Source organism: Pyrus communis, chromosome 16 (assembly GCF_963583255.1).
Source record: "Pyrus communis chromosome 16, drPyrComm1.1, whole genome shotgun sequence".
NCBI classification, from domain to species: Eukaryota; Viridiplantae; Streptophyta; class Magnoliopsida; order Rosales; family Rosaceae; genus Pyrus; species Pyrus communis.
Window position 1 is genome coordinate 1,576,879 of NC_084818.1, and position 24,150 is coordinate 1,601,028.

At 36.6% G+C, this 24,150-nt stretch overlaps 3 protein-coding genes across 4 annotated transcripts; 2 read left to right on the forward strand and 1 right to left on the reverse strand.

Annotated features, from left to right (window-relative positions):
- The first annotated feature begins 416 nt into the window (after positions 1 to 416).
- On the forward strand, positions 417 to 2,174 carry LOC137721545 (low affinity inorganic phosphate transporter 4-like). Its single transcript, XM_068460642.1, has 2 exons — positions 417 to 1,317; positions 1,480 to 2,174. Exons 1-2 carry the CDS (start codon positions 420 to 422, stop codon positions 2,172 to 2,174), a joined length of 1,593 nt encoding a protein of 530 aa, XP_068316743.1. The 5' UTR covers positions 417 to 419.
- Positions 2,175 to 2,777: 603 nt separating this feature from the next.
- On the forward strand, positions 2,778 to 5,307 carry LOC137721056 (plastid division protein PDV1-like). Of its 2 annotated transcripts, none has more exons than XM_068460178.1 (2): positions 2,778 to 3,123; positions 4,224 to 5,307. In XM_068460178.1, exons 1-2 carry the CDS (start codon positions 2,809 to 2,811, stop codon positions 4,722 to 4,724), a joined length of 816 nt encoding a protein of 271 aa, XP_068316279.1. In that variant the 5' UTR covers positions 2,778 to 2,808; the 3' UTR covers positions 4,725 to 5,307. The 2 variants fall into 2 exon arrangements, with proteins under 2 accessions (XP_068316279.1, XP_068316280.1); XM_068460179.1 differs by having other exon boundaries at positions 4,233 to 5,307.
- Positions 5,308 to 14,697: 9,390 nt separating this feature from the next.
- On the reverse strand, positions 14,698 to 16,390 carry LOC137721423 (ethylene-responsive transcription factor CRF4-like). Its single transcript, XM_068460514.1, has one exon. It carries the CDS (start codon positions 16,079 to 16,081, stop codon positions 15,002 to 15,004), a length of 1,080 nt encoding a protein of 359 aa, XP_068316615.1. The 5' UTR covers positions 16,082 to 16,390; the 3' UTR covers positions 14,698 to 15,001.
- Positions 16,391 to 24,150: the final 7,760 nt, after the last annotated feature.

The window sequence follows — 24,150 nt, forward strand, 5'->3', positions numbered from 1 at the left end:
TTATCTACACTAAAGGGAGGGGGTGGACTTAGCCTCACAATGGGCTAGTAATAATGTGGTTCAAATTAACCTTTGACGAGAATCGAACCTAAAACCACTCACTTACAAGTGAAGAGAAATATCACTAGACCATAATACTAAGTGGATATATAATCTTAATTAGAATAAACCATTTTATTACAAATTTCACAATCTAAGCATAAAGCATATATGTAGAATATCCTTGATACGTACCCTCTGTGATTTCTTGTAATCCTCCCAAAACCTAGGTATAAACGTCCGTCCTTGTAATACTTGGCCGTCAATAATTCCTAAAAATGAGAGCCTATATATGAAATCATCATCACCAACAACACCAGCAGCAAACACACAACTAAGACTAAGAGTAAAGTACAAGGTCCCAGTTTTGAATTACCAAAATGGCCATAGCCGTGCTGCATGCTCTGGACTCAGCCAGGACACAATGGTACCACATAACGGCCATTGTCATCGCCGGAATGGGTTTCTTTACCGACGCTTACGACCTCTTTTGCATCTCCACCGTCTCCAAACTCCTCGGCCGCCTTTACTACTTCAACCCTAGTACCGGAAAACCGGGGAAGCTCCCAGTGAACGTCAACAACTTCGTGATAGGTGTTGCCCTAATCGGAACCCTATCGGGCCAGCTCGTATTCGGGTATCTCGGTGACAAGCTAGGCCGAAAGAAGGTCTACGGGATAACCCTAATCATGATGGTTGTTTGTGCCATTTGCTCCGGCCTATCATTTGGCTCCTCAGCAGGCTCTGTCATGACAACCTTATGCTTCTTCAGGTTTTGGTTAGGGTTTGGTATCGGTGGCGATTACCCTCTCTCCGCCACGATCATGTCCGAATACGCCAACAAAATGACTCGTGGGATGTTTATAGCGGCGGTGTTTGCGATGCAGGGTGTTGGGATCATTTTTGCCGGTTTGGTGTCTATGATCTTGTCGAGAATCTTCCTCAACATGTATCCTGCACCGGCATTCAGCGACAGCCCGGCGGATTATTCGCGCGTGTTGTCCACGCAGCCACAGGCGGACTATCTGTGGCGGATTGTGCTTATGCTTGGAGCTTTGCCTGCACTTGCCACTTTCTACTGGAGGATGAAAATGCCTGAAACAGGTCGGTACACGGCCTTGATTGAAGGTAACGCCAAACAAGCAGCTGCTGACATGGGTAAGGTTTTGGAGATCGAAATCCAAGCTGAACAAGATAAGTTGGCACAGTTCAAGGCTGCAAATGAGTACTCATTAGTATCCAAGGAATTCTTTAGGCGTCACGGAAAACACCTAATTGGTACGTACTTTATATATATATATATATATATATATATATATATATATGTATGTATGTATGTATTAATTAGATAAAACATTGGATCCGCATATTATTGAGAGTTTACGTAGGATGTTTCTCTAGATATATATCTTATCGATCGCTGTTTGCTATATGCCTCAGGTACAACAACTACTTGGTTCTTGTTGGATATCGCCTTTTACAGCCAAAACTTAACACAAAAGGACATATTCCCAGTGATGGGCCTCACTCAAAAGCCCGAGGAGGTTAACGCGCTTCGCGAAATGTTCGAGACCTCTCGAGCAATGTTTGTAATTGCGTTTTTCGGCACCTTCCCTGGTTACTGGTTCACCGTCTTCTTCATCGAGAAGCTCGGCAGGTTCAAGATCCAACTTATGGGATTCTTCATGATGTCTTTGTTCATGGCCATCATAGGCGCCAAATATGACGACCTCAAGCATAACAAGTACATGTTTGGAACCTTGTACGGCCTCACTTTTTTCTTTGCAAACTTTGGCCCCAACAGCACCACGTTTGTGCTTCCGGCCGAGCTGTTTCCGACTAGGGTTAGATCCACGTGTCACGCGTTGAGTGCGGCGGCGGGGAAAGCTGGGGCCATGGTGGGTGCATTTGGGGTGCAGTTCTATACTTTGAGTAATGATCCGAAAGATATTCGGCGTGCTATGTTTTTCTTGGCGTTTACTAACATGCTAGGGTTTTTCTTCACATTCTTGGTCACTGAGACCAAAGGCCGGTCCTTGGAGGAGATCTCTGGTGAAGATGGTGGCGGCGATCACGAAGCTGGAACACAGATGACTGGTACCAATACATCGGCAACAGCAGCCACGCCGTACTAGGTAGTTAATTAAGGCGTTTGATTAGCTACAAAAAGCTTTACTATTTAGTTTGAAAAAATATCAAATAAATTAGCTCGATGCACATGCCTTAGCATACCAAATAAAGAGCTGCTTTAAGTGTTCCGAACCTTGAAGTCGAAGAAAAAAAAAGCAAAAGTTGATCTTGTAGTGAAAGAAAAGAACAAGAAATAGATATAGTTTTGGGGAGAAATGTTTCAGTGTGCTGGAATACGGTACAGTGCATCAAGTATCATAATATAATTGGTAGAAATTTTTTTACAAGTTTCCAATCAGTATATTATTACGTTTGATGTAATAAGCCGTATTTCTTGCAGATTGAAAAATCTCTCGAGTTTGGGTGAGGTTTATATTTTTTTTACTTTCTTTCTTTCATTTGAATTTCTCGTTGTAACAATACATGAAATGAAAATGAAGACGTGCTTATATGTTTACTGCTGTGATTATCAATTTACACGTGTGGCTGACTTTGACCACTCAAATGACACGTTTCGCGCTCTGCAAACGCCACGTGACGAACCCGAATTCGCTTGAGCCGGACCACCCCTGAAAAATTGAATTAAAAACCCTAGAAAATAAAACATTTTGGTTTTCTTCCTCCCCCAAATTTCCCTCCATGAAATGGGAAATCGAAGAAATCGAGGCAGTCCTCGAGAGGATTTGGGACCTCCACGATAAGCTCAGCGACGCCATCCATTCCGTTTCCAGAGCTCACTTCCTCAACTCCGTCAAGTTCCGCAGAAATTCCGACAAGAAGAGGCGGCCGCGGACCAACGACGCCGCCGCCGCCGATGAGAACCGGGCTGGGTACGTGTACTTGAAGGACTTCCGAGTCGGGCACGACGATGACTCGGCGGTTCGGGAGGCCAAGAGCCTCAATGCGATTCGGACCGCGCTCGAGAACCTGGAGGACCAGCTTGAGTTTTTTCATGTAAGTTCATGGCTTTTTTTTAAGGGGTTGTTTGGTTATGTTGTGTTTGGTTGCTGAGAAAATTGGAGGAAAATTGAAATACTAGCGACAAAATGCTTGATTAGGTCTTGTGGTTTGAAATGTATTTCATTCGAAATTGGACGTGTAGATATATGAATGCTTGGCTAATGTAAATAAGGGCTCATTCGGACTCCAAATTATAAGATGTTTGTGAGGTTTGCTGCCGTTGCGTGTAATTTAGTTAATTTCTGTTTGGTTGCTGAGAAAAATGGGAAAACAGGGTCGGAAAATATTAAGGGGACAATCAACGTATGATATATGGTTTGTGCTATTGCAATTTTATAAAAGGAAAACTAATGGAAGTGCAAAAAACTTTAGTTTTAATAAAAAATGACAAATAAATGTGTAGTAAATAGTACTAGGAAAAAGTCGAAAAATTCATAAAAAAAAACTTTAGTGTTAATAAAAAATGACAAATAAAGGTGTAGTGAATAGTACCAGGAAAAGGTAAAAATATGGTTTTTCGTTAAAAATAAACAGTGCCAGAAGCGTTTCGTTAAAACTCTTTTTTATAAATGCTGCAGTAAATAGGTAATTGCTTGCAGTTTGTGAAATTTGGAAAACTCCTCTGCTTGCTTTCCTTCTTTTTACGAGTGATAAAGAGCAGAACACTAGTGATTTTGTAAAGGCAAATGAAGTTACGAATGTGATTAGATGATGTTAGAGACACATAGAACGGGGACTAGTTTCCGTAGAGCAAAAGGAAATTGTGATCTGTAAGGGATAAGAAACACAAATGGTTGTGAAACTGCTGGCAATTGGGCGGGATGCACATCACGCACCTCAACACCTGTTAAAGGTAAATTCTTGAGTTCGATTGTGCTGAATGCATTTCATGTCCCGTTTTGAACACATGCTTAGAAGTTACAGTGGGGATTTGTTGCGTATTGATGACAATAGCATTGCTCTTAAAGGGTGAAATTCTCCGTGTTTTTGTTCATGCCGTGTGGCTTTGCTTGTTAGACTCTGTATGGATTTCAAATTTCCTATTGTGGCATATTTCCAAGTTGGATAGTTATGTCAGTTGCTTTCTTTTAAAGACTCTGCAGGTGCAGCAGCGGGCTGAGAGAGATACTGCAATTGCACGCTTGGAGCAGAGCCGTATTGCTCTAGCAATGAGATTGTCTGAACACCATGGTAAGAAGTACCAATTTATTGAGGAAGCCCTTGCCTTTGTTGGGGATGTCTGTGATGCACGTCGTTTAGTATCTCCTGAAAGTCTTTATGGCCCTCCGATCAGTCCTTCTGGTGAGAAGTTGGTGGCCTCCAAAGGGAAGAAGCGTAATATTTTGATCAGATTTCTCATTTCAAGTATCACATTTGTTAAGAAAACCCTTAAGTTGGATAATACGGTTGGAATACTTGGAAATGCTGCGTTGGTGGCGCTTAGTATGATTGCGTTGGTGCATCTGAATCAGGTAGGTATTAAGGAGCATCCACAGAAGCTGGAAGATAAAATCTACATCAACAGAAACGTTAGAAAAACTTCCCCGTCTATTGGTCATTACAGCAACTTGGATGTTCTATTAGCTAGAGGTTAGCTCTGAAATCTTAATTCTGTTGCTGGGAATTCAGTGGTAGGTGGCCATGCTGTCGTTATAGTCGTATTTCTTCTTACCACCGGAAGTTTAGAAGATTTTGGCTAGAGTGTAAGCCCGTAGGCAATTCTCTTTCGAACTGTAGTCGAGACAACTTAGAGCTTATTTGGATGTGCTTTTGAAATGACTGAAAGCGTTTTTGAAACCAATTCTTAGTAAAAATGTAAGTAAATTATGGGAAAACACTTATTATGTGTTTCTTTCAGGAAGCACTTTAAGTGTTTTTGGAACCAAAAAATATTTTTTCTAAAAGCGCTTTTAGGAATTTTAAAATCACATCCAAATGAGCTTATATGCTATATGTTCACAGGGCGTTTGGCTTCTTTCATTTTATTTCAAAATTTGTTGTTTGGCTTCTTTCATTTTGTTTCAAAATTCGTTGTGTATGGGATGATGAATTTCGATATCTCAAGATATCATGCTTTTTTCTTTCTTTTCTTTTTCTTTGTCTATTGGGAAATTCAGTGTATATCCCAGTTATGGCGATCTTTTGTTTGGAGGGAATTGAAAGCGATTAGTTTTCTTAATCAGTAATTTATCTTTGATCTTCAAGTTTGCCGCATTTTTCCAGTTCTTCCTATATTGAATTTACCGTGAATTTATTAGATCTTGCGCATCAAACGTGTCCTGTCTGTTGTCGAAATCAACATGATCCCTATGATCGATCACTTTAAGAAAGTATTAGTGAGGTCTCATGCTCTACTTACATCAATGACGAAAGCGTATATTTTTGTGTGAGATTGGTACTAGCTTTAGCAATATCCAATCATCTATTAAATTGACGAAATTATCTGTTCAAGTGAAGGGGTTGATTTAAAATATCTTCAATTTAACAGAAATATTTTTCATGAAAAAACCAAAGTAATTGACGGTGTGTGAGATCGGTACTAGCTTTAGCAATATCCAATCATCTATTAAATTGAAGAAACTATCCGTTTAAGTGAAGAGGTTGATTTAAAATATCCTCAATTTAACAGAAATATTTTTCACGAAAAAACCAAAGTAATTGACGGTGGAGAATCCCGTAGACCAAAAAGATTATAAAAATAAACTACTATAAGCTATGAAATTATGAATTGTCAAAGGCTCAAAGCACCGGCCTCTCTCCTCAAAACTTGGGCCTGGGTGGCTATTTATACGGGCCCGCCCTGAGAGACTTTGGAACGTTGTCGTCTTAAGTCAATAACGTCTTTGAAGCGCAATTTGGTCAACCTAATTTGAACACGGACTATTTTGGTGGTATTTTTCTAGCTAGTCCGACCGTGCCACAACATTATCACACGCAACTAGGAAAACCAGAACCCATTTGTTGACGAACCCTAGCGGATTTTTAATCTCCATTCCGACTGATTTCGAGACAAAAAATACTGAGGGAACTCTCTAAAAATCAGACTCTCTATAGACTCTATCACCATTTGATTTTGGCACAGCGTTTTACAATATCAGTATATGAATTGATGATAATTATAAGGTGGTAGAGAATCAATCGAGAACCTCACTTTTGAGATAATTCCCTTGACATTTCTTAAGATGAGAAGTATGAATGCTAACGAATGTTTAAACTCAATAAATATATAGTTATGGGAAAGGAGTGCGAAATTACAAAAGGAATAATGTCGGAAAGCTATCAATTCTTTAAGCTTTTTTTTGGGTTGGGGTTGCTTTTAACTTGTTTTATGAGGCAAAAACGGAAAAGTTGATGAAAGGGTTTGAACACAAAATAAGCCTCATAATTTTCAAGTGGTGCGTGTAAACACTTCCTCGTGCTTCCTATTGGATGCATGACTCAAAAGTAAGGTGAAAGCATTCTTTCCTTTTGTTCAACTTTTCTTTGTTCGGCGGGCCCCTTTGTGATCTTAAATTGACAACAAAGATTTTGTGTTTCTTGTAGAGAATGTCAACCAAACGAGGTACTAGCTAGGTCAACTCAGAAACGAAAAAGGAAATTGCATGAGAATTTTGTAAAAAAGTGGGTAACGTAAAATCGAAACTATCTTTCCTTTTCTTTTGAGTTAATAAGCGGGCCACGAAACCCAAGTCACCGCAACATAAATAGTTATAAGAGTAATGGTAGATCGATCAACGTTTATATCATATTTGCACATTATGTGATGTGTCGTCAATAAGAAATAAGCACGTTAATAATTTAATTATCAACAACTACGTTATATGGTTTATAAAATATAATTTAAATAGATAATCTCACTAGTATTACCTGAACTCAAAAGATAAACTTAACCCGTAAAGTTAGAACAAATAGTTCTTGACCAAAACACACCAACTAAATCATTCAAAACAGTAGCAGATATTTCGGGAGGAGATCCTAAAAGAAAGGACAATAATCCTACTTTAAAGAAAGACCGAGTTAAAATGGTAGGCTGAAATGCCAAAATTAAATTACAAAATATAAAACAAAAAGATGTGTTTATCTTTTCCTTTTGGAACGATTCAAACACAATCTTTTTTATGCACTATATAATGGTTTGGACATGGATCCTCTCCGGATCCAATTATCCTAATCTTAGAGATCCATCAATTCGGACCGTTGAAATTTGATCCAACGGTTAAAGTTATTATAACTTTTAAAGTGAGCCCCTGTTTATAACCATTGAATCAAATTTCAACGGTCCGAATTGATGGATCCCTAGAATTAGGACAATTGGATCTGAAGAGGATCCATGTCCTAATGGTTTAAGTTTTGTACATTTCTTATTTATAAAGTTTATTTTCCTTGTCTTTCTTCTTGTTCTCAAATGTAGAATTTTTTTTTTTTTCACAAAGATACTGAGATAAACACGTGAATGCAGGCTCGCACATGTTTATTACAGAAATGATTAAAATTACATTATGCAAATATATATACATTCAAATTATGAAGGCATGCGAACTGCTAAGTTTCAGTCGTCCACACAAAAACATCACAGTTTTTCACGTGCCTGTGGCATTATGATATTGCAGCAAATGTTTATACAAGTGCATTCTAGACATATCTTGGCAAACACTAAGTGTTTGATGTAATGCATGCTAGACATATCTTGGCAATACTCGGCAGGTTGTGTTGATAGCACTTGATGAATTCTCTCAATAGCACTTATCAAATTGCTTTGACATATGTCGAAATCTGTTAATATGTGCATAAAATGATTCCACTGATGACAACAAACCCATAAAATGTTCGACCAAATGCCTTAGTGAATAAACTAAATTTTTTTTGCACGCTTCGCGTTTTGGTTTTATTAAAAAACTTAAAACCTTTAATGTTAGGACCCTCCAATGTTGAAAACCTTCTCAGGTGACCAAATCTCAACATCATTTTTGTAACAAATCGGAACACAAAACTGCAAATGATTTCGAGAATAGATGGGTTGCACAAATATTAAACAATTCATAGTCTACCACCTAATTGCTGTGTGACATGCATTAGATTTGGAATTTGAGATGTTACATTAATTTGAATAGAAAAAGGCATTGCTTTGGTCACAAGTTTAATGAGTAGATTCTGTCCAAATCAAATCTTCTTACCTGGACCATATGCCCAAGCCACAATTGCCAAAATGGAAGAATGAGAAGGTCGAAGGGTGTGGGATTTTGCAATTCTTCTTATTTAATTAATGTAGAAATTATAAAATTTTATAATCCCATAAATATGCAGAATAATTTCACACATTGTCTCCGCGACTCCGTCACATGTGGCCATAACTCGATTAACCATCGTTGTCGGTAGGTGAAATTTGAGTGCTTTGCCCTAGTGGGGCCGCGGTGCTTGCCGGTGACAAGTGTCACGTGATAAGCAGTGCTGACTCTTCTTGATGCCTGCCACGTATACACACGAATTAGAGACAGTGGCAATTTGGGTAGCAGAAGCAGACAGAGACCCAATATATATTTTCACGTGTTATGTACCCACCCGTTTGTCTTCTTGGTTCAGGGTCCCCTCCTGATGAATTTTGGAGAAAAAAATATTTGAAAAGACAACGTGAGGGATCGGAGGGTCGACCATCATTCGTCAACTTTCAACCAAGAAAGTCAAGATTTCCATTAATTTAGCATGATTGGGTGGAGTATATGTTAATCCTCCTAATCACTTTCAAACGATTATGTAGTAAGGTCCTAGTCCAACTCAACCTAGTAATACAATACCGGCTTTGTTCCAGGGCTAGTTGTTTCTATTTATTTGAAGATCTTATGGATACGATAATGATATATTTTTGCGATGAATTTGACATTTAGTTATAACTAAATTTGTATTGTTTATTGTGATAATGTAGCTTTACTGTAAGTGCATTAATCAGTTAGTAATAGCATGTTTGTAAATATCTTATCATTTGTTAAAAAACGAACCTAGCTATCAGGTCTGAATTAATTCGGTTAGATCGGAGCTTCAACAGTTTGCATTGAAACTTTGATAACAAAGAAATAAATTAAATTTACAACTAAATATGTAAAATATATCCCATGCATGTAGCATATAAATGTAGCCCGAAACTATTCAAATATTGATATATCGGGTTGTTGAACCATGCTAAGTGGTGGCTGTTTCCCGCGGCTGCTGCAGCTCATGAAGACTAAATAGCTGAGTGAGTTGGCGGGGGGGGGGGGGGGGGGGGGGGGGGGGACCGTGCATGCTAGCTATCCAGCTGATGAAACGAAAGCAAATAAATCAAATGTGGATTTGATATACAAAGACAATGGGCTCCTCAGGTGTGTGTTGTCATTGTTCATTTATTTGATAGACACCAAAACTTGAAGAAAAAAAAGGCGCTCAACACGGTGTGAGTGAGAACCCGCCACTTGCAAAACACGGCAAATATACCAGGCATCAACATGCATATGTGCAACTTGCAACTGGTGTCTCTGACATTAGAGCCTCCTCTCTCAGCCATAAAGCCTGCTACTTTTACCCTCTCCCTCCTTTGCCTCACCCCATTGCCCCTCCAAGTTTCAGGAGAATATCATTTTGTATATTAACTGAAACAACTTTTCAATCATCTTGTTTTTGTAATGCACAAAATTGTGAACGACTGTAAACTGTTTATCACCATGAAATTAGATCGATAAGTTATGTATGATGATCGGCAAACCAAAATCATTTATCTACGTGTGCGAGCAATTGATTCTAACGTATTTCGGTTATTAATTGTTAATGGTGAAATATTAACCCGATCCTAGGATACCTTGACAGTGAAGTAGTATTATCCTATTGGAGCCGATGGGATGGGGTTTTAAAAATACTTCCACAGAGAACAGTACGACGAGTGCGTCCAGACTACAACAAACTAAAGCTATACATGTAAAACGTGGACGACGTTTCCATTGTTTATCGTGCATCTGCTTTTTATCCTAATTATTTACTGGGTTATTCGTGCATCTGCCAAAGTGTGCAGGAAATCTTATTGCAGTTTTATGTCCAGATGCATGATAAACAATCTTAATCTTCTGAATCAATTTAGAGTGTTCGGTTTTCCACTTATGTTTCATCCATTGGATTTGTTATTTGGTTTCTTGCTAGATTGCTATATATTCTCAACAGTCGTCCTAGCTAGTAGTGACATGCATAATACTCTGCATGGACTCAGACTGCATGCCCACATTAAATATTTTTACCTAATTCCATCTGTATATATAGAAAGAGCTCAGTTTTACTTTATTGTTTTGGCAACTACGTAGCCATAATTATCAAAACTGTTAATGCCCGTTGCGAGCACGATTGGTAATTAAGTGAGTAGTGAAAAAAGTTGTTGAACAAAATCAATTTGTAACCTAAAAGTGTCAGTATTTGTTTTGCTGAAGGTTGTCAGCAGCGAGCAGTAAGAGATTATTACCATCGCACCATCTTTACGAGCTTGCAGGATGCCAGTTTGCCAGTTTGACCTGACCATAATTTGTAACCCCAGCTAACTTTGTTCAAACATTATATACAGTAATAAAGTAATTGATTTAAGAAACCAGATGCAGCAGCTCCTCACGTGAAAAAGAAATATCATGAAACAAGGACAGAAACTAATCAAAGTTTACACACTTAATCAGAAGGATAATGCTTTTAAATTTTCAAACCCCAACTGTGTGCAATCATTCTGTTATGATTGAGAATTTGAGGGAGTACAGTGCGTGGTTTGATTTAGTGTAACCCCTCCAACCCACCTTATATAATATGCCATTTTTAGAATAACGAGATTTTCTTACACACCGTGACTTGCATCACCACCTCTGTGCATTATGAGCTATATTGGGAATACAATTAGTTTGTGATACTTTCTCCTATGCGGAATTGTCAAAGAACTTAATTAATCTAACCATTTAGCTTTAAGCTTGGTAGTTTTTTTTTTTTGCAGTTAGTTGGATGAGTTTGATACCTAATAATGTGGTTAGAAGCTAGTTTCATTACGCTGACATATCTTTTATTCTATGTGTGTCACCCGTTACAAAATTACCTTTGTAAGGTAATCTACTTTATTCATGTTGTATCATTGGAAAATATCATGTCGTGAGAATTTAACAGACTCACTAATGGTCCGGGTAATGGAAAGTTAGCTTAAGGTTAATGTACGAGTTTGGGTGTCTTACAAGTTATCATGTACCAATTTAAAAATAATCCAAGAATTTAGGGTGTTATTCGTATTTGATGCGATAATTAACCTCAACTTACGGAATGATATACCTGAACATTAGTATAATTATCTTTTTATTTTTTGTTAATATATTATAAAATTAAGATATATCAATCATGTCAATACCGTATTTTAACGTGTGAAATGTTAATCTACTTGATCTTACTTTTTATACATAACAAAAAATTTCACCAACTTATGGTTGGGAAAAATGTAAGATAACTAAACACCATATTTTACATGCTGTAAAGTAGAATCTCTTAAACCATATAACACGATCACCTTTAAACTGTTCATCACGTCGTGTCTTGCATAGTATCATCATCTTCAATCGATATTATAGGTCAAAATGCAGCGGCAAATAAAAGCTGTTCTTTTTCTATAAATGTTGTGTGCTTTCACAGTCTATTATATTGAGTGTTTTTCACTCAATTATGCAGCAAAATATTGAGAGAGGAGGGTACAATAACTAAGCAATCAATAACGAACTTACCAAAAAACTGAACCCCGTCGTTCAAGGGCATAAATAGCTTTAATTTGATTAGCTATATATACTGTTACTGTTTCAGCCTTATATTTTGAAGGAAATAGGAACAAAAAATGTAGAAATTTGAGGTTACACTATAAAATCAATTGGCAGTATGAAAAGTAGATTAACCTCTTATAAACCCGTCCAAGGTCTCTCTTCCCGTCAATGTGGGAAGGTCTCTCCTCCCATCAATGTGAGATTCATTCTCAACACAGGAGACACCACCTACAGCTCTAGATTTTGTCCAGAAATTGGTCCCCGAAAGATCTAAGTGCTTTTATTGAGATCTTAAAGGTTCTAGGTGACAATTTGGCTCTCCCTTCTGTAAAACTCTCCAGAGTGGAAGCTCAAAACTAACATTCAATTTTCCTTTTATACATAATCACTATGATATCACTTTTAACCTGGTGTAACTCACTTTTAACATTTTTGTTAAATAATTAAATGTGTTTGGGAAATTAATAAGCTAACTGCAGTACTTAATTAGGAAACCGTTTATATTCAGTGGCACTCTTAATCAAGAAAGTGCAAGAGAGTCACATTCCACTTTGGTACAGATATTTTATTATGAAATTTAAAGTGGGAATTAACAACTTGCCCTTTAAAATTGTATCTTTGTAATATTCCACAAAACTTACAATAATGCAATGTGAAAAAGTGATTGTTGCGTTTTGCATATACATATATGATATAAAGAGCGCTTAAATTGAGAGTTCACTCAAATATTCTTGTCAAGTCACACTGCAATGTGTTATAATGATCCGAATTTTATCATTGTTAGATAATCCAGAGTGATAAGGACAAGGAGAAACCACCGACGGTGAAAAGAAGAGAAGGAGACATAAAGTGCAATATTTTTGCATAAGCTAACGCAGCATGATGCAGATTATAGGTTTTTCCTGGCAATTTCATGCGTCGCACGCATAAACTGCATGCAATATTTATATAGTTTTATAACTAGAGAAAAATTGTTATTAACACTCCAAATTTTTTATAATTATAAAGAAAAATATACTTCTGAAAAGTACTGTAAAATAAAAATTTTAGAATGATAATAACACTTCTTTTGTAACTAAACAGAGACCCAATTCATTCATTTTTGTTACCAACCGGCAACGAGTTAAAAAGGACCCCTCGATCTCCATTGTCTTTTCGACCTTTACAGCGATGTTACGCTTTCATCTTGTAATATCGATCATGGAGCTGGAGCCCTTGGAATAATGGTGGACTAGAGCAATGGTCAACTCAAATCGAATTATATATATGTATTTTCACCTTTTTGTTAGGAAAAATAAAGGTAGAAGTAAAATCTTTGCTTTCCTTCCAGGATTTGGATCCTCTCCTGAGTTAATGGGGAGGATCCACTTGATCAATCATTAAGGACCGTTGAATTTTTATCTAACAACTACAATCATTATAACTTTAAAGGAATCTTCTATTTGTAACCGTTGGATAAAAATCTAACAGTCCACGATAATTAATCAGGAGAATCCTCTCCATTAACTCAGGAGAGGATCCAAATCCTTCCTTCCATTCGAATCGAACTCTAAACTGATGTGACAGTAATTAACGATGCCAATCTGCAGTACAAATAAATTACCATGTGTAAAACGAAATTACAATTTGATTATTATATCTATTTTTCTTTTTTATTATCATATTTGTTGTACATTATTACGTAAAAACGAAGTAGTGGATTGTTAGTAACATAAGGAATAGCTTAATATATTTATAAGATTCTTTATGTTTGACATGGGGTATATGTGTCTGTTGGACTTTACATATGAGACAAATTGGTTCTGATATCATAAAAAAAGTTGAAGTTTCATCAATAAACCAATTAACAATTTGGATAGTAGTCGAATTTACTTATAAGCTCATACAAAATTTTTTATTTTATTTTTTATCAATATAGGATTTATTCCGAACATAATCATGTGGCTACTTACTCTTTGTTTTTCCATTGCCCTCTTTGAATCCACCAAAAACAGAAGCAAACTGACTGTTATTATCATACAATTTTAACCTTTTGAATCCCTATAATTTCTGCTTCGTATTCAAGATAACTCAGCTCTAATCTATATCCTTTTATTTGTCATTGCATTCCTCTTTCTTTTTTTTTCTTTTTTTTGAAAAATGTTACAAAGATTGTATTCTATCACTACTCTAATAGCAGCTCAGCTCTGGTTTGAATCTCTTTAGTTGTGATTACAGCCATTGTACAACGGCAACATTTGTTTTTGGAAAACGTTACGACGACTCTATTAATGGAAAACGTTACGACGACTCTATTTTTTTGTAATTACAACTCACCGCTGATTCCAATCCCATTATTTATCATTGCATTAGTACAAAATGCCTTTGCTTTTTGAAAAATGTTACGAAAACTATTTTTTGTCATGTCTCATAACAACTCATCTCTAGTTTGAATCTCTTTTATTATCATTGCTTTCGGTGTAACGCCAACATTTATTTTTAAAAAATGTTAGGAAGACTATTTTCTGTCAATACTCTAATAGTGGTGCAATTCACATGTAACGCCGTTGATCTAATTAAAGAGAGATGAAAAAATGGTACAGATTTGCCAACTTTTGAGCTTGTGTGTATTTTTTTGACACACCAATTTGCTATTTGGACCCAATCCAACCGGCCACAACCGCAAATCGCGGTAGCACGGTCACTCTCCGAGTCAACTGGGTTGAGCAAAAAGAATGCCACGGTGGGTGAGCTCAGTAATTAATTAATTAATTAACACCACAAAACTCAATTAATTAAAAACATTATATAAATTCTCATTATTCAGCCAAAATTAATAAATAATAATTATACACTTCTGGGCTAAAATCCTCAACTCTCAACCAAACTCTCCGTCAACTCTCAACCAAACTCTCCGTCAACTTTTAAACGGAGACGTTCAAACGAATAATTAAGGTAATTACTAATTACCAATACTAACGCAGCAAAATAAATAAATAAATAAATAAAGCCGATGTTTCGTCCGAAACAAAAATCCGGCCGATATTTCGGCCAGCCAACGGCGGCAAAACTTTGACAGTGGCTCTGTCAGCGGTGGCTCAGTTCTCTCAGAGGACCACCAGCGGGTCGGAACCGAACAAAATGTCTTGAAAGTAGTCATCCCCTTGGCACAGAGACGACGTCGTATGCGACAGCGACGCGTCGAACGTGTCCCGGAACAACTCGCTGAAATCGTCCTTCATAAAGCAATCCGGAAGAGTATCGGGTGCTGCGGCGGAGCCGTCGTTGAAAAACAGGGGCGAGTCGAACAGCGGCGACTCCGAAGCGGAGAAACTGAATGCGTCGTCGAAGTACGGCAAGTCCAGCGGCAAATAGTTACCGAAATCGGACAAATCGTCGGATAAAATGTTCGTACCGGTTTCGTCTTCATACTCATCGACTCGGTCGAACATCTGGAATCTTTGAGCCTCGTCAACTTCTTCAATGCTGGGTTGGCTTCTGAAATGGAGGACGGAGGTCGGAGACGCCAGATTGTGAGACTCGGACCCGGAATCGTAACCGGAAACCGACGTTGTTCCGTTAGCCTCCACCTCGACAGGCTCGGTAACCAGCGGCTCTGGCTTTTCCTCCTCTTTCGGAGGCGGAGCCACGAAATTAGTCAAAGCGTCGGGACCGCGGAGCTTAATAGCGGCATTATCGTACACCATGGCGGCTTCCTCCGCCGTGTCGAAGGTCCCCAGCCACAGGCGTTGACGTCTGGCAGGATCTCTAATCTCAGCCGCCCACTTCCCCCAAGGCCGTTGCCTTACGCCGCGGTACTTCTTTCCGCCGTTGGTCGGCGAAACTGCGTTCTTCATTGGCCGCCGGTTGGCCGGAACCTCCGCAGCCGGCCGCTTCCGGGCGTTGTTCTTGATGACAAGGCTGTTCCTGAAGTCCGTCTCGATGCTGACTTCGTTAATGTAGTGCTTCACTCTCTGCCGCCCGAAAAACTCCTCCCCTTCGTCGTCGCTGGAGGAATCCGTGGCGTCCGGATCGGTCACCGATATTCGTACGACTCTCGGGACGACTGACGAGTTGAACTCGGATGTCGACTTCTTTCGCGGTTTGGTCAGTTTCTTTGTCCTGCTTCTGTGCTCCGTGTATTTGATTGGACACAAAATACTCGACTCCGCATCCAAAAACTCCATTCTTTCTTCCGGGCTGCTCGGATTTTCTCTAAATTCGCATCGAACGCGAAAAAAAATCAGATACCAAACAAAGAACAGAGCAAGATGAAAACACCCGGAGCAGAAAAAAGACAGTCTGTGGCAGACGGTAAACAAAAAAATGGTAAGCAAATTAATCGACCGTTTTGAGTGTAATTTTTCAGAAAATTATGATCGGAAACCAGAAAACTCTGAGAAATCAAGCAACAATTCGAAAGGGAGGGAGAGTTAGAACTGTGTACGGAAAGCTCGAGACTTGAGAGAGAGAGAGAGAGAGAGAGAGAATTTTGAGCGAAGACGAAGCAAAATAGTGAGTGTGGAAAACCAAAACACTGAAGCCGCTGTTATATAGGATCCACCAGCCGAAATTGGAAAAGCCTTCCGAAATAATTTATTAATTCATTAATTTTACCTCCCTAATTTTAATATATTCTAAAATATTCCACTTTTTAATTATTTATTTTTAAACGAAGAAAAATATCGGGGTAATTTCGCATCCGGTAACGGCCGTGGAGGATACAGGAGAGATACCAAATACGGTCCGCGACATCCCGAGACCGCATTGAGATTCTCACACGTAAACACTGTGGGCCCCGCGAAAGTTCGGCCCCAGTGAGCGCACACCGCACGGTGCCGACTCGGCAAAATATCATCTCGTTTCGTTTGTTTTTATTTAACCTGTGTTTTTATCGAAGTCCGTGCGGCCTGTCACGTGAGGCCCAAGATACCCGGCCCTGCTTAGTTCCCCGGTCAAACAGTTTGACCGCTCAAAAGAGCCAACTGGTTAATTTACTCACTCACTCTTTTCTGCAAGTGGGTAAATAAGGTGAGAAACGGAGGGTAGAATCGACATTTGGAAATGCCAGTGGATAGTTTTTTAAATTTTATTTAACCTGCGTATTTTTATTTTTTTTAATTTACTTTTTAACAGCTGGGAGTAACGTGGCGGGCAACTTTGAATTCGCCGCCATAAATAATTAGGGTTTATCAGTACGTCTGTGGGTTTTATCTGCTCTATTTTTTTGGTTTTACCGAGATATGCTCACCTTCCAAATCTCATCGCTTCAGTTTTGTCCGCGGTAATTTCTTGGCAACCAAGTCTTTTGGAAAATAAATATATAAAAAAAAAAAAAACTACCAAAAATAAATAATTTCTTGGCAGCCAAGTTTGAGGTTTCCACCGTACACGTCACTCACGACGAAGTCCACTTGTGATTTACCTGGCAATTATTAATTCTGATTTATTGGGATTAAATCATTTTCCATATTATAGATTTCTTTGCATTCAAGAAAAAAAATGCAGTTGTATAATTGCAGCAATAATCCAGCCTACTAACTTTTTTTTAAAAGGCAACGAGCCGGTGGCTTTGTTATGCCAGTTCACATTTTTGAAAATCAGGAAGACTCTCAGAGGCATTTTAACTTTTCTTAGTTATTATCATATGATTTATCAACGCTAAAAATCAAACCGGAAACTTGCCGTGTGATTGACGCCAACACTAATCTCAAGTGCCAATTTTATGAATCATCTTTGCAATCGCATAATTAATTAGTAGACTATAATTATCACATAAAACCAAAAAGAAAAGAAATAAAAGGGCACCAGTTGGTGGCTTCACCACGACAATCCACCCTTTTGGGGGACGGGAAAACTCACAGAAGCATTTTAGCCTCACCTGACCACTATCATACGTGTCATGTGGAATACAGACCTGAAATTTATCTACAAGCATTGTGTCACCCGTGGTGGTTGGTATATATTTATTATTTATTAGTATTGTTTGGGGTTTTTTTTTATTTTTTTGCCCCATTTTTTCAACATAAAAAAAAATAGTCAAAATTTATTTGACATTTTAAGCCAAAATTAGTCCAAAATTGTTTGATCATATTTAATTATAGTACAACATTTGCTTGTAAATTAATAATTACTCAAAAGCACACTCAAGTTCCCAAAGTTTTGGAAGACAACATAGGAATTTGAAAACGGGGGATTAAGATTTGCTTGATCATATCGAATTTGTTCGGACTCTGAAACTTAAGTAAAGGAAATAGTTGACCCGGCCTTTCAAACTAGAGTTTAGGATATAGGGTTTAGGGTTTATTGTCAAATGTCAAACGGTTTGTTCATTGATCCGCCCTGATTTGCTTAATTGTATTTTGTAATTGCAGATTGCCCCTCGTTTATAGAGATAATTAGATACAAGTCCAAAAACGGAGTGCATTATTAGGTTTAATTCGAGATATTTTGGTTACCAGTTTAAGTTCACTGACTTTCATTCCAGCTAAGCAAATTTCCTTTTTTTGTGACGATGAGTTACCGTATTTTAAAAACGAGTTTAGGGCCCCAAAATGGTAAAGTAAAATTGATTTTGCCACAAATTCTTAATTTAATTTACCATGGTCTACGAGATTTTGTTGTTTCATTTTATTTTATTTTACATGTCCACAAAGTAATTAATCAATGTTTTTGTTTTTGTTTTTTAAAAGGGAGACAATTGATGGCAAACCACGGCTATCCACCCCATTCGGAAGCCGGGAAGACTCACAAGAGCATTTATGATCATCGGATAGAGCCTAGCTAGAGGAATTTCTCTATCTTTATCAATATAAAATGTTCCACCCAATCATAAGGTTGTTTGAAACTCCGTTGTTAGCCCATTAAACATCAACCAGAAAATAAAAAACGCAAAGAACTATTAAATCTTAAGTGGAATGTCACACAATTAAATATAAGGATAGAAATAAGCTATAACCGATATGTCAATTCTACGTGGAATGACATAAGAGTCTTTTGCTATCAAATTTGACATATGAAGAAAATGTTGCCAATTAATTCTTTAATTATTTTATTATGTGGGTTACATTGATGCACTAATTATTAATTTTGACAAGAAATTATTTTAATTGATTTCTTTTCAAAAATTGGTCCTATAATTATCATTTATAACAAAAACATATGGATAAGGTTACTAAATTACAAAATCGAGATCGACGAGCATCGAGAGTTACCCATGAATTTCTTACATTTGTAAGGGAAATTTTTTAGTGTGCCCGAAACACATGGTGGTCTGTCACATGTTATTATACAAATGGAGAGACACTTGATAGTTTACATGGATGGCAAACCCATAGATTTGAACCACTCATTTTAAATCTCATGGCCACCATTAGCCTATTTCACTAGCCCACCTCACAAAAGCCAAGAATTCAAATCTTTCTCTCTGCTGAATGCCTTGAATCTCTAAGTCCGCTAGCTCCGGACTTCGAGATACAGAGAGGATCTCAATTCCAACTTTAATTATGTGATATGTGTCTGGATTATATCCAATAAATTATAATGGGATAGGACCGGAACTCATAAGCCCCTCGTTTATATCAATCATATATAATCATAGTACAACATTTGCTAATTAGGTTGACTATGTTGTCTCTTTCATATATGCTTAAGGAATATGTGGGTATATAGTACATGTAGTTGTCGTTGTAATACCCTCATTATCCTTACCGTCGATTCCCATGCAAGCAACAAAAACTCCAAGGACTAAGGAACTCGATTTTAATTGATTACCAACTAAAAACACATCATTTCCACGATATTTCTTGCCTGCAATAACGAAGACATGGACGACGGCCTTATGTGAAAAATTTGACCTTGTTTAGTTGCTCTACAACGACAGTTTAAGAATGAAGATGACAAGGATCGAACTTCAATCTTCATTGTAGTAAGTGCTCTGCCACTACAACTACAAACCTAACTTGTAATGCCACATATATTTTGAGAATTGAGAAGAAAATGTCCGCATACCTCGGAACTAGGTCATGCAAATGTTGAGTTTTGAGAAATATGATAAGTAATGCGATTGAAAATATATGGCATAAATAGTTTTAGGGTTTTGAAAAGAATAAGGGGTGTATCATGAGTTCCATGGCTTGAACGTTAATCATGAACATCGGACATTGACTCCAAAATGGTGAATCAAACAAAAAGGCCGACTTCGTTTGTTTCCGTTTAACTTGAAACTCAAATCATACAAAAATTAATATAAACTTATGATACTGGTGACCTGGCTAGATTCACAGCTCCAGCCGTGCAAATGTTTGGCAGAAAATGATTGGTTTGTTAGACCCTCACAATCACAGAGTTGGGCATTGTTAGGCATTGTTTTTATAGCTTACCTGAATATATATGAACAAGAAGAAGAAAATAAAAAAACGTTTGAAGTTAGCCGATTTTTTATGGAGTTTTGGTTTACATAGCATCAGCTTGCGTTTGAAAATACGTGGTTTTGATGATTTTTGAAGCATTATAAGCAAAAATTGGAAAGAGTTTGTCTAAATCCGAATACCGTCACATGATGTTTATTATTACAAACGATATTATTATTTTAAGTTTTTAGTACTTTAAGTTCAATATATTGTTTTTATTTCATTGCAATGATAACTCATATGTTTTTTATTAATATTTTTTAAATATCGTGGTAATTGCTCCTAATACACATTAAAATTTCTCAGAAAATTGGGAGGTGGTGGCGGTCCAATAGAGCCCCATTTGTAGGCAAGCAAAAGCATGAGGATCGACTTGTCAAGCGTAGCACGCCTGCACATAAAATCTGATGATATATTAACATCGATCATCGCCTAGTAGTTGTAGAAGCACAATGTCACATGCATGCATGAGATGATGAATAAATATGAAACACATTTCTAGACTTTTCTGGAGTGTGGAACTTCTCTATCTCTCACTCTCACTCTCTGTTTATTGTGATTACATGAAAAGTCATTTTCCACTTTTGCCTTTACTAGGATGACTCGCCTAATCACAGTGCTCCAGTTACGGAGTTTTAGAGAGAGAAAGACGACGAACCTAAGAAGAAAGAAGATGAAAGAAAGAGAAAACAGAAATTTAGCAATTTAACTTACTAATGTTATCGTTTGTCAAAATTTTTTTATAACCAAGTACATTGTTTACGTACATTACAGAACAGCCTATTCTAATTAATAATCCTATGCGGCATACTCAACCAATAAGTAGATGACATGTGTCAGTCACTATCACCAACAGTCTAAACATATTCACAACTACAACGGTTGGGTTGGGTTGGATTTAGTTCTGATATCATGTCAAGATTTTAAAGGGTATGTTCATCGAAGTCCACTACAAATGACTCGAGTCCTTCAAATGTGGAAGTGAAAAATAAATATTTTAAAAACCTATAAATATAATTTTAACAGATTAATACACTTATTTTATCATAAATAAATATATCTGAGACAGAAAATTCCCTCCTGAAAATATATCACAATTGAACAGACTATTTCATCCAATATTTATTAATTACTGTTTCATTTGGCAAGTGGTCTTATAAGTGATGAGCTCATTCTCCCCACGTAAATAATGTATATTATCTGAACAAATTTTATAATTGAAATCGTTTAATTTATTAATTTTTATTTCAAAATTACTCATACTAAAAACTATTTGAATTAGAGATCATTTTATCATTTAAATACATAAAATTAATTGCATTAATATTTGACATACATATAAATGATCCAACTCCAAATTTGTTTCTGAAGGAAAAGAACAAACAAAAAAAAAAAAAAAAAAAAAAAGAAACTTAAGTAGACGTTTGACCATGGTCCTTCAACTAGAGTCTGAAGCTTTCCATTTTTTATTTCTTCTTTTTGGAAAAGACATAATAACACTACAGCTACTTTGGGAAATGAAAGTGTTTTAGGGATTCAATACAAAGCAAATTCTAACTCTTATATTGGGATTTATAGAATTAACTCATAGACTGTTTGTTTGTCTTAATCATAGGAAAAATACAAGTTGAAGAGAATATGTGAAAGTAATTAACAAGTCAGATCACGAGCTTATGTTTAAGGGACTAAATTTTCTAAGTTTACTAAAGCTGTAATTGTAAGTGTGATATGTATTGTTCCTATATATTATATGATAATTTAAGGTCTTGGAAGTCATTAGTTGTCTAACTTGGTTAGGATGGAGCTAGAAATTTTTTGGCAGAGGCGATCTTAACCTCCAGTTATATTTAACGGAAAAAAAAAATCATGATGGAAAATTTTCTTCTATAATTTCATTGCTTTTTTACCTTCTCACATTTCAATAAGCCAACTTGCAGACAATTTTTCATAATCATAATTTATTATACATATATACTATTTGAAAATTTCAACTAAATACATAAATACCATAAATTCAAGTTTTCTCAGCATCATGATTTTTTTTTTCTCTACACAACTTTAGTGGGGGCAGCTGCCTCCGTCCTTGGTAGTATTAGAGTTTTCTAATTAGTAATTGGTCCTGAATTTGATTAATGTAATCATATATATTCCTCATTTAACTATGTGATGATTTCAAGGTGTGAGCTACGTTACGCTTATATATTTGTCTCTCTCACTTTTAAATTAGTTGGCAACATAAGAAGTAGTTCAACTCCTTCTACAATCTCTCACTAAACTTTCTGACGTGGGACGTTATTAACTTCACATCTTCACATAAAAGAGATTAAAATAACATTAACATTAACTTGCTATTCATACCAATTTTTTGTACCACATTTTCATACCACCTTAGGTAGCACTTGATGTGAACAGCCACATCATTTGAATTAATCAGATTTTTAAATTTAGTTCATTATTTTATAAACTAATAATTAATAAAAACTAGTTAATTAAATGATGATTGTGGTATACGAAGAGTCTTTCTCCTTTCTTTCCTTGGGTTTTGCAAATTTTTCAAATGATGTGGTTGTTCACATCAGATGTCATCTAAGGTGATATATAAATATGGTATAAAAACATGGTATGAATAACATTACTCTTATACGGATTGGGAAAGTAGACAAAATGAGAGTTGTGCTGGTTCTTGGAGTTTGGCCCCATGCCATTGAGCCACTAAACAAGAACATCAAATTCGACAAATCACCGGGTGGCTTGCTTCCTACTTGTATATACTTTATTTTGTTATAATAATAACGTTGGTGTTTGTTTTCATTTATGGAACTCATATACTTGTTTTTTGTTTTTATATATTTGGAACTATATATATTACTAGTTTCCTAAAAGTCTAAAACAACTGAATATATACTTGGTTGGGATAAGTTAATGTGGAGTCGATACAATATATACAACAAGAAAATTTTCAATATAGTGGAAACACAACTCAATACACTAAGTGATATCATGTTAAGATTTTAAAAGTACATTCATTAGAGTTCACCTCTAATAATTCCAATCGTTGGAAGTTGGAAGCAAAACGATACACCCCCATGAGCTTTGGCAACGTTGTTGATCAATTCCATAATGAGTACCATTTTACCCACTCAGATCCTCCGAATAGTCCTATTTTTCCTCCACGACGATAAGTGCTTCTAAACAGGATGGAAAGAAACAACACCTTCTGATCAATGAAAGATCCTTTAAATATTGAGTGAGACTGTTATTAATTAATATAATAAACCCCGTCCGGAATAGAAGAAGGGAGCTATCCTCAAAGAAGAGAGTTGGAGGTTCCAGTTGGTTTGGTTCCATTAAGAATGGGTTTTGCTGGTTATTTCTAGTTGGTCATGGAAATGACGCGAGGGCTTATGTCTACACGAGTGCCAGGTAGTAGAATGAATACACTTGTTTTAATATGAATGAATACATCTAAGACGGAAAATTCGTCATGAATTTTATATTACAGTTGAACCGACTATTTCATCCTATATATATTCGTTACTATTTCATTTGGTAAGTGGTCTCATAAGTGATATTGTCATATGTGTGTGGATATATAATACTTGTATTCTCTCTTTTTTTAAGGATTAGCTCATTTCTCTGCAAATAATGTATATTTGTGGTACAAATTCATAATTGAGATATTGTTCGATTTCTAAATTTTTATTTGAAGATCATCTTCAAAATATTATTTGATTTGAAGATCATTTAGTCGTTCAAATGTATAAAACTAAGTGCATTAGTGTTTTACATACATATGAATGATCCAACTCGGAAATTGTTTTCGAAGGAAAAGAAAAAAAACATGA

Excerpts from the sequence above, each read along its gene's own strand:
- LOC137721545 (XM_068460642.1), top strand. The coding sequence starts at position 420 with ATGGCCATAGCCGTGCTGCATGCTCTGGACTCAGCCAGGACACAATGG. Across the intron at positions 1,318-1,479 it reads TCACGGAAAACACCTAATTG|GTACAACAACTACTTGGTTC; the intron begins GTACGTACTTTA and ends TATATGCCTCAG.
- LOC137721056 (XM_068460178.1), top strand. The coding sequence starts at position 2,809 with ATGAAATGGGAAATCGAAGAAATCGAGGCAGTCCTCGAGAGGATTTGG. Across the intron at positions 3,124-4,223 it reads ACCAGCTTGAGTTTTTTCAT|ACTCTGCAGGTGCAGCAGCG; the intron begins GTAAGTTCATGG and ends TTTCTTTTAAAG.
- LOC137721423 (XM_068460514.1), bottom strand. The coding sequence starts at position 16,081 with ATGGAGTTTTTGGATGCGGAGTCGAGTATTTTGTGTCCAATCAAATAC.